The following is an 11,493-nucleotide window of genomic DNA, read 5'->3' as shown; positions in this document are numbered from 1 at the left end:
AGAAAGGAGGAACATCATTTAGAATACATCTAAATTAATTAAGGCACTAACATCAATTGAAGAAAATGAGCAGAATTGTGAGGTAAAACAATTAAGATCTATGTGCATTTTTTATTTTAAAATGTTACTTTAGTTTACCCTAAAGTTTTAAGTATACTCAGTTGAACTACATAAATATACCGTGATTATGGTAAAAGCAGATAATACTTCAATATCATGATATGTGTTAATATTAGGCAAAATATTTGTAAAGGGTCTATACTGAAACGTGAGTCTGAGTCTCACTCCATTCAATATTGTGAATACACTAAGAAAAAAAAAACAGTTTAGAAACACCTGAACTATACAGATAAAACATCCAAAATAAAACAAGAACTTTTTTTTTTTTTGCAGGGGGCAAGCCCTTCAGCACACCCTCATGTTAAATAGCACAACAGATGAGAAACAAGCATATTCCCTTACCCTGCTGTGTGCAGTCCCATTCAGTGGCATGAAAAGCACCCATCATAAGTGAATCAAACAGACTCCCTTACACTGCTAAAGCTATGTGGGATGAAGATAGTCCTTGGTCTATATGCATCGATGTTTACAGACAAAAAAGGTTTCAGGGTCTGCATATCAATAAATCACAACAGTATTTGAGAATATGTCAGAACAAAATATTATAATCCCCAGAGGTGGAGTAAAGTAGCACTAGACCCATGTGTGGCACCACTAACCTGTAGATGAAACGTAGAAGAAATCTACGGTCACGTCTTGCTCAAAAAAAAAAAAAAATGAAATGTCAGTGGTATCACATGCTGCAAAATCTTATTTTGATATCTAGACATATGTGACTTAGCGTATGAGAAGGAGAGACACACCTGCAAAGAAAAATAAGACGTGCCTGTTTTGAAACTTTTAATGAGACGTGTGGAACTATTATGGTTAGCTTTAAATGACTGCTTGCTTTCAGACCTTACATTTTTCATTTTAAATTTAACAAGCAGACAGCTGCTGAGTAACTTCGTATATATTTGCAAACAAGCTGAAGTTCCTTTTCAAGCTATACTAAGGAACTAGGAAGAAGTTAAGTGACTTCCTCAATGACAAACTCTAAGCAAGTGGGAGGAAATAGGATTCAAACCTATGTCTCTATCTTTGCAGCATAACAGCTTAACCATATGTTGAGGTGGAAACATGGTGATGCTAGTTCTATATACCTGGATTTCATTATTTATTGAAGGGACCACAAAACTTAACACCTGACATATGATGAGTGTGGATGTCCATTACAATAAAACAATGCATCTTTGCTGAGCGACACTTGAATCATTAAAGAAATGTATTATTTGCTACATTTAGAACCATCACATAGCACCATTGTTGTCTCAATGTCCTTTGCTTACTGATACTGACTGCTTGCCAGTTATAAAGTCAGCCATCTTCATGACACATTTTCATGTTTTTTAATGTACCTAGCATGTTTACTCAGTCATTAAACATGGAGCTGTTTTAAAATGTGCAAGATAGTGGGAGAAGGTAGATTTGCTTATTCCTTTTATGACCATATCAGGCATTTCTGGAGTCCCAGCCATCCCTTCAGCAGGAGAACTGTCCAGTTTAACACCTTGCTTAAAATAATTTTTCATGGATTTTTTTGTTTCAATTCAGAAACAGTGTGGTATTGTACCACAAACAAAGGCAGGAATTATGAGGTTTGTTTTACTCTGAAACCTGCATGAGAGATATAGGTTCATGGGTACTTACTAGGCTGTTGATCAGCCTTACATTCCAATTACAGGGTTTTGCCCTTATATTGTGTGTACCAATAACCCAGAGATGGGCAGAACAATATGATGGGACATTTACTTGTTGCCCCTATCTATGAGGGACTAGGGTACTAAACAAGGGGTGGATTTTAAGTTACCCATGTATTCATCCAAATTACATTGGAATAGAATAAGGGAAGTACTTTGCTTTATGTGGAGTTGAAGAGATACATACCTAGCCATCCAACATGTTCTACTGATGTTACAGAAGAGCTTGAGATCCCATGAGCAGGTGTTTATCCCAACACTGGATTTGTGAACATATAATAAGTCTGACAGGACCTGACTAGGGTCTGTTGAAGCTCTAGACATGAGGCAGAGGTCACCCCTTAGTGGTCTGTATGATAGTGAGAAGGGGGAACAGAACTCAGATAAAATATGTATCTTAAAGGGATGCGTTGACTGTAAAAGAAAAATGTGACACAATGTAGAACACTTTTAGAAATTATATGTGGAAAAGTAATAGAATATTTTAGGAAAAGACAAAGTGGTACATGAGGGCCATAAAACAAATCCAGAACAGAAAATATGTAGCTGGTCATTACAGTGGGAATAAATCACAAGTGTCACTTTACCAAAAGTGAGCAGGTAAGGACATTCAGGAACCGAACAAGTGATTCATTTGTAGTGTGACAACTGTCATATAGTGAATATTGCACCACAGTTATGCAATATTGTTGTAATAATTATTCATTTTTTTCATTGGCTGCTATGTTTATGTGAAGTACAAGCTATGCAGTATGGTTGCGATTTTTTTCATTGGCTGCTATGTTTAGGTGAAGTACAAGTTATGCAATATTGTTGCAATATTATTACATTTTTTTCATTGGCTACTATGTTTAGGTGAAGTACATTTATGCAATATTGTTGCAATATAACATTTTTTTCACTGGCTGCTATGTTTAGGGAAGTACAAGTTATGCAGTACTGTTGCAATATTATTCCATTTTTTCATTGGCTGCTATGTTTAGGGATGTACAAGTTATTGTTGCAATATTATTCCATTTTTTCAATGGCTGCTATGTTTAGGTAAAGTACAAGTGGGTATTTAAGTGAGATCATGGAACTTGTGGTGTAAAGATGTTTCTTCTTATTGCCAAGGTTGTGCAATCTTCAAATTAGTATATTTAGATATGTGGGAGTGCAAGAGATGCAGGTCAACTTTTCATACAAAAATACTTTTTTGCCTAAATCTAAGTCAGCTATGTGGATTGCTGATTTACCTGCATCATTGAAACTCATTGCAATGTTTGTTGTGCACTGTTTAACTACAGATCTGAGAAACTTATTAACCTGTTTTATTTCCTTGGCACCGTGAAAGGCTATAAGGAAGGACTGAGCTCTTTCAGTTAACTCCACATTGAAAATAAATATATAGCTACAGTGAGTGAAATGCAAACTATTATAATTACTTTAGATGAAAGACATGCTGGCTTTGACACATAAATGATTCAAGTTGTGAACAGCATGTACTTCTTTTATTAAGTGTGCCTAAAGTGTTATCTAACAGGAAAATACAAATAAACATCAAATTAGAAGAAATGAAAAAAAATGTTATGAAAGTGCTTGACTTTTGTTTTAATATGACATGGTTTTACATTCTGTCTCAAACATTCAGTTAAAGCTGAAGAAAAAAAATTGCAAAGTACAGCTACATAGTATCAGTGCATCATTGAACCAGGTAAGCAGAGCAGGTCCTGAGGAATGGATTTGTAATGTACTGTAGATACATTTAAACAAATGAAATAGCAGGTACATATTTCACTAATATGGCATGTCAGCAACCTGAAAATTCCAAACAGCACAATTCAATACATAAGACAGGAAGATGTGAAGTTGCTATGTCATGAAGACACAAGTTTGATTCCCATAAATTCCGTTGGCATATGGTTGAAACCCAACACTTTCATCTAGTTTCCTAATTAGGCAGACACTCCTGGTACATCCCCAAAAACAAATGCACAGCATACTGGTGGTGCCCATTTAAACCTCAAGAAGAATGACTTCCAAAAAAAAAAATAGTGAAACAGTCAGAAAAAATATTTATTTGCTCTTTTTCTGTGTGTTGACATTTTATTGAGTCACACATAGTTGATGAGTTTGTTAGAGCATTTTGGAGCTGTCCTTTTAAAAGTATCTTTTGAATTCTTATGCAGTAGAATTAGCAAATTTGTCTGATTTGAACACGCCTAAAAAGCTCTCTGAACCTTTATTTATTCCAACTCTTTGCTCACCAGTCCTCCAAAAAAGTTTTCCTTTTGCATCTGTAGCCTGCGTCCAAGAAACAGTGATGACCCATGCTAACCTAAAGATGGAAAGATAAAAAAAAAATCAGAATTAAGAAGTCTCACCAGGATGTGATAAAAATATAAATATTGAATTATTATAATGTAATCTAATATTATTATTAATATTATAGCATTATTTAAGAATATGGTATAATCATGTATTATTTCCTGAACCTCAGAACAACAGAATTAAGAAAGCTTCTTCTATTCAGTTCTTTTACTTCAGCGTGCAAAAGATAAATGACACTCTTGCTTCATTTCAAATTTTATTGTAAATGAAAATATTTCCACTCTTACCCCTCCTGGATCTGACAACATAAACCCCTGGTTCATATATCACTGCAGAGAACATCTATGTCTTCCTCTCACCCACATACATAATTTATGACTCACACAAAACATCATGCTACAGATTTGGAAAACTGCTCTAATTAAACCTCTCCCAAAGTAAACTAACCCAAAATATATCCCTCACCTCTGTCTAATGTCCATCCTGCCAATTCTGGGAAAACTTCTTGAAAAGATAGTCTACTCCCAACTCTGCCTCTATATCCAGCAGTACCACCTGCTCTTTTCCAAACAGCCCTGCTAAACTCTGATATTAGCCTCCTCACAGGTACCCTATTTATAGACCTGGCAAAGGCATTTAATCACATTTACCACTATCTTCTCCAAAACAGACTAATTGAAATTGGTATCAGTCCAGATGTTACTCCCTGGTTTTAAACTTTCCTCACTGACAGACACTTATTTGATAAAATAGGATCATCCCAATCAAAATCTGCACCTGTTACCAAAAGTGTACCACAGGGATCCATTCTTGCCCCCTCCTCTTCTCCATATTCATGAACAAACTTCCTTGTGACTTCCCACATCTCCAACATATCCTCTATGCTGATGACTCACGACAACATTGATTCAATGCCAACTTGAGTCAGACTTACATGAGCTCCACCAATGGCTCATAAACCATAAACTACTTCTCAACCCCACAAAGACTAAGACTATGTTTTTTGGAACTCCACATAAAATTCACCAAATACCTGATTTTTTAAATATCTTTGACCTACACAACCATTCTGTAGAGACAACCTCCACCTTCAAATATCTAGGACCATGGCTTGATCAGTCACTAAACTTCCATTTCAACATAGATAAAGTGAGAGCCAAAATAAACTTCCTCCTCTTCTGGGCCAAAAAAGTCTCCCCTCCTCTATCTCACCTAGCCAGAGCAGTCATTGGCAAAGGAGTTCTCCTTTCTTAACTTGAATATGGGCTCCCAATTTTTGCTTCTGCCTCCAAGAAAAATACTCTACCACTGCAGACTAAATTTAACAGCATCTGACAATTCATTACAAACTCATCTCAACGTGAGCATCACTGTATCACCCTAGAAAAAGCCAACATGGCTACCCATAAAACAAAGATCTAACCTACTTTTTGATCCCAACTCTATAAACTACTCCAGCTCCAATATTTTCTCCCCATGCAGCTTGACTTTATGAAAACAAAACCTCCTCATAGAACTTGAGCCATTACTCACAAAACACACCAACTTTCATTACCCCTAGAAGCAAACTCCACAGCACTGTACATGCTTTCTCCTCTCAAGCACCTACTCTTTGGCAAGCTCTCCCTACATTAATGTATTCATCACTTATTCCAAATTCAGAATGCAACTCAAAAGCACTTCTTCATCTAAGCCAAATGTTCTTGCTTCAACAGAGGACACATCACCTAATCTAGCTTCTTTCTGAGTCTCTTCTCCTCTCGCCAGACTCACTGAAGATTGATCCACTTTAGAAACTAATGCACATATTGTGCATTACACTCTGCTTGATTGTACATTGCACTGTGCTTGTTTACTCAAATGCATGTACACTATTTCTATGTAATTAGTCTAAACTACTCTGTTATTGCTTACATTTCTGCATTTTCTTTGGTGAAATGTTTTGCGTTTCATGCAGTCTGAGTCTAAAACTGGTCAGTACTGATCAGTGCACTACCCCAGAAAACAAATGTAAATAAATAAACACAATGCACATACTGGTTTATTACTAACTTCAAAACTGAGAAAGGTTTTTATTTATTCATTTTAGTGTATTTACTTTTGTTGATAGGGATAGTCCCACCAGGCATAATCTATTTTCAGCAAGGTGCAAGGTAGTATGCATACTGTCTAGGAGACATTTGGCTAGGACACCAAGGATATTCCCCTACTATATAATAACTGGGCCAAAACTGTACAGGATGGTACATACACAATGGACTGATTTGTATTTTGGTGGATGAAGGGTTCTAATGAGCAGTTAAAAAGTTTTAAATGCTTTCTAATATTAAATCAAATGATGGGGTGATATGTAACATTTTTCTTTGGGTGTTTTTCTCATTAGTTATTATCAATAAATTGTCCACTGGTTTGCTTCCAGAGTGTAAAGGGTAACATTTTAATTGTATTCTACTTGACACTGTTGATATTATGTAACTTAAACGATTTTGTCTGTACTGCATGTACCGGAACTTTTCTCTCTCTGGGCCTCTGCTGAAAAGGGACCTTTGTGTCCAGCCAGACTTCACTGGCCTACAAATGCAAAATAAATAAATGACAGTGAGATGCAAGCAGCAGCAGTTAAGGAATCATCAAGTGCTGCTTTATTTAAATAAAATGGCATCTAAGGGTACCCAAGACTAATGCACTACTAACAGGACTCATTTCAGTTGTGTTTGAACCAAATGACAACAGTCTTACAGATGTTTAACTAATGGATTGGAGTTTGATTCCTGAATCACAGGAAGAAACATGCAAGTCTGGTTGAACTCGGTATGGACATCAGTCCACAGAGATACTGATACCCAAAGCCAGAGCTGGCAATCCAATAAGATATGAAGAAACTTGATGAATGAATGCTAGATCAAGAACTTATTCAATTTTAACTTTAAACAATGGAAATAAAGAAATCCTTTGTGTTGAACTCTTCTAGCAGCTCTTGTCCCTGCATTCCTACTCTAGGACATACTCGTGTGTAGGTTACACATGTGGATCAGAGCATGTATACATACAGGACAGTCCATACCAGCCACTACTTACCTGAAATCTGTCTGCAGCACCTATGTAGTTTTCACATACCTGTGCACTGCTACAGGTAACTGTTCTGACATTGTGCCACCTGTGAAGCAACTGTGGGCATGTGGGCCATGCTTGCTCTTCCTCAGAAATGTGCTGATACACAGTCTCTTCCTGATGTACTGGAGGCACACCATCCCTTTTAAAATGTCATACTGTCTGTGTGCAAATGCAGGGTGACTAGATATCTACATGACAGAACTATTACTGAGCCTGCCTGCATTTCCTGTGCCTTGGTAGCCACAGAAACAAGTCATATCTCTCCTCTGTTCCTCTCAGGATGAACCTCTTGGAGAACTGTAATTAGTTTTCTGTGGTGTGTCAGGATGAACCCACCAAGAAGCCCGCAACCTATCTTGACAGTTTCCTGTCCTCTGTCAGTCTGTTCCTCTTCCCAGCCACTGAGTTTCCTGTCATGGTCTGCACAGTATTACTATACAAACTGCCAATAATCTATGGTCAGAATCCAATCTTGTACCTTGTGTTTATGAAATGAAGATCTTAACCATTATTCTAAATGCCCCCAGAGGCTATGTCACTGAATTAAAACTAACACAGTTTCCGGTGAACTACAAGACTTGCTGATAATGGACAGAATAGTGTAGGGCATCTGAAATCACACCTTAGGAGGCATCAGAAATTACAGCTTAGGGAACATCAGAAATCACACCTTAGGGGGTATCAGAAATCACATCTTAAGGGGCACCAGAAATCACAACTTGGGGGCATCAGAAATCACATCATAGGGGACATCAGAAATCATATCTTGGGGGGGGGGGCTTCAGAAATCACACCTTAGGAGGCATCAGAAATCACATCATAGCAGAAATCAGAAATCACATCTTGGGGGTGGCTTCAGAAATCACACCTTAGTGGGCAAACTACTAAGAGAAGCCAAGTTAGTATTGAAAAAGCCACATATGCATGTAGTGAGATAAACTGTCTGATGAGCACCTTAAAAACATTACAGGGGAGATGAATGTGCATAAAACTAATTATGCACATGAAAACAAAGTGAAACAAATCCTAGAAACTGGAAAAATAAAAGTACAATCAATTGCACAGCAAATAAGGAGGCATATGGTAAATGTTTTTGCAGAGACAGTTACGGTCATGAAAAAGTACTGTAGATTATAGTGCAACAATTCTCATTTCTCCAGAGTGCATTTATACTGGAAAATGGCCCAGAAAAAGAATATTAATGTAGAATTAAACAAGCAATTTAAACCTGACATGCCTGTCAGTGAAAATACTCTATTCAAGAATGGTCAAAGTGACTGTGTGGTAGTGCCACATAAAGAATCTTCAAAGTTACAAAAAGTGAGTTGACAGTGCAATGACTGCTCACATCATGAAGGGACATTGGCATGTAGGGAGCATGCCTGATATGAACAATCACACATGCACTGAAGCAACCCATAGTTGTAAAATGGGCATAGCTGAGCTCACATACCAGTATCACCTTGCTGTTGCTGCTGCTTCACATTCTGCTGAGGAAGTGGACATGGCTGGTGCTGATCCAGAAGCTATTGACCTTGAATACGACCCTGTGACACCACGAACATTCAAGGAAAGAGCAAAGGGAATGGCGAATATGAACAATAACCCTCTACTATTGTTCAGCTGAATGTTACTGGAGACTGCAATGACCCTGACACTTGTTAGGATGAGTGTCTCATTGGAACTAGAAAAGAGCTATTTAAACTCAAATGTATGCAATGGCAAAGGCTCCATTTACAAGCATGCCTGCATTTACAATAGTTCCAAGAGGACTGCGTATTTTATGTATGCCTTCTTATGGGGAGGCTTGCCCTGGACTGGTAGGCAGATGGCAAGCCTTGCATCTAGACACCAGCTTTAAGTATATACAGTTGTTGCTGGACTTTTTTTCACCCATTGAAAAAGAATTAGTTGAAAAAAAATAGAGAAAATGCAGAATGAAATAGAAAAGAACTTGGACAATGATGTGTATTTTGCAAGGTTGGATGCTCTGTTTCATTCTCTTAATGCTTATGATGAAAAGCTTCAGTGTATTAAAATATGGAAGTTACAAAGAGACTATAGTGATTTTTTCAAGGGCTATGTCTTTGCATGGCCCAGATTCAATTCTGGTGCCAAAAATACGAATAAAATTGCAATTGAGGTTGAACAGCTTGAGGAAAAGACAACCGGAAGTGAAAGGGTCTAGCACTTCCGGTGTGGCAGAACAGACAGTGAAGCACCAGCATTCTCTAAGAACACAGCAGTGATTGAAAATGAGTTGCAAAATGAAAATGCAAGTAAAATGACATTATACAGCCGAATCAATGTGATGCAGTCACAAATAATGGCAAAAGCTTACATAAAGAACTGGGAGCTAGACCGAAAATTATGCCTTTGATTGGTTTGGGTTTTTTAACTCTCCCGGTCACTATGAGGATGAAAAATATACAATGGAAAGTAAGATCGCCCAGCAGAAAAAGAAGAAAACTGATGGGATAAGAGTACTGCTGTTTATACTGATGAAAATATGGTTTACAATCTTTCTAAATATGTTTTATCAGACTCTGAGCTTACCTTGTTAAACAGAGGTATGTCTTTTATACCAGCACAAAGTGCCAAAATGCATCAGTTTTTTTCTGATTTACATTTGTTTGGGAGAAAGGTTCTCCTTAAATTACTATTTGCCCAAAAGGACAATGATAGTATTGAGATACCTTTGAAGAAACCAAGCACATTTCTGTCACTTGCACATCCTGTTATGGACACTTTTTTGAATTTATGTACAATGGAAATTTCTGATATGTTAGCTACAAAGAAAAGACATGGCTACTATAATTTAACTGAGTCTGAATTGAAAGCTCTTAGTAATTTGAGGAATAACTTTGATGTTACTATCAGACCAGCTGATAACAGGGGTGGAACTGTGATACTTGATAGAGGGGACTACGTACATGATATATTAAAAATGCTTAAAGAAAATGTTACTTACAAGAATATAACATGTAATCAAGTGAGTGATTTTATTGCACATGGAAAACATGCTTTAGATGATTTATTGCAATCTAATGTTCTAACTGAAGAAATATAGAGGTTTGTGATAGTTGAACAACCTATCATACCTATATTGAAAGGTCTACCTAAGATCCATAAGGACCCCCTCAAACCCCCATACAGACCTATAGTATCTGGCAAGGGCTGGGTCACTGAGTTCTTCTCCATATGGCTGGAGAAGGACTTAATGTAATGCTGTTCCATGCACCATCAGTAATTAATGGCACATCTTATTTTTTAAGATCCTTAACTGATTTTTATGAATCCACAAGTGGTTCTGAAAGTTGTTTACTTGTGACTTCAGATGTAAATAATTTATTTACTGTGATTCCGAATTTTTATGGAATCTCAGCTGTCTAAGATTTTATTTCATCTCATGCAGTGTTTGATGAAAAGAAAGTTACACAGACATGTGCTTTTCTTGAATTGATATTGGGTAATGATGTATTCATGCTTTATGATCAATATTACTGGCAGAGAGATGGTGTAGCCATGAGTACCCCCTGTGCCTTGATGTTGGCACAGTGGGATACTACCCATGTTTTAGCTAGTACTTGCCATTGGAAGGCAAGTCGAAAGTGTACCACTGATTTGTGGATGATATATTTATTTTGTGGAGTAGTGCTACTGAAGAATTATTGTCATTTGTTAGTTATTTGAAAAACAGATTTTTACGTTTTACTGTTAATTATTCTGTTTAATCAATAGATTTTTAGATGTGAAAATGTATAAAGATTTGACTGGCAAATTACATACTAGAGTGTATAGGAAAAGTTGCTGGAGAAATAATACATTATAGTATGACAGCATGCACCTGAGGCACATTTTTAATAATAGATTGTGCACTGTAGACAATATATATGAAAGTGAATTAAATAATATGCAGCACATGTTTGCCAGTCATGGTTATCCAGCACAAAGAATAAGGAGAACAATAACTAGGTCGAAAAGTTGGAAAAGGAATAAAGGCAAGTCTTGGTTTGAATGTAGTGTAGGTAATTCTGACAATGGGATTATTGCTAATGAACAGAAACTGAATAATAAACCGTCTGTGAGACTAAATTTACATTATAATAGTGACATTGATGTTATGTGGCAAGTGATAAAAAGAATTGGAAGATTTTACATACTGATGATAAACTGAAAGCATTAGTAGGTCCCCACCCCAGATTTGCTTATACTAATAGCCAGAATCTGAAACAAATTTTATTTAAAAACATATATCCTAACAAGTCTA

The 11,493-nt window shown here is 36.8% G+C and overlaps 1 protein-coding gene across 1 annotated transcript in view; it reads right to left on the bottom strand.

Annotated features, from left to right (window-relative positions):
• Positions 1-3,270: 3,270 nt before the first annotated feature.
• The window catches only part of LOC122813138, a 211,479-nt gene continuing 203,256 nt past the window's right edge, over positions 3,271-11,493 (bottom strand). The window contains exon 15 of the mRNA XM_044085285.1: positions 3,271-4,116. Within this exon, the coding sequence (XP_043941220.1) occupies positions 4,112-4,116 (5 nt within the window). The 3' untranslated portion in view covers positions 3,271-4,111. The remainder of the gene's footprint in view (positions 4,117-11,493) is intronic.

Source organism: Protopterus annectens, chromosome 10.part0, assembly GCF_019279795.1.
Source record: "Protopterus annectens isolate FY-2018-M chromosome 10.part0, PAN1.0, whole genome shotgun sequence".
NCBI classification, from domain to species: domain Eukaryota; kingdom Metazoa; phylum Chordata; order Ceratodontiformes; family Protopteridae; genus Protopterus; species Protopterus annectens.
The sequence above is the reverse complement of the archived record's forward strand: the minus strand, read 5'-3'. Positions and strand labels throughout refer to the sequence as shown.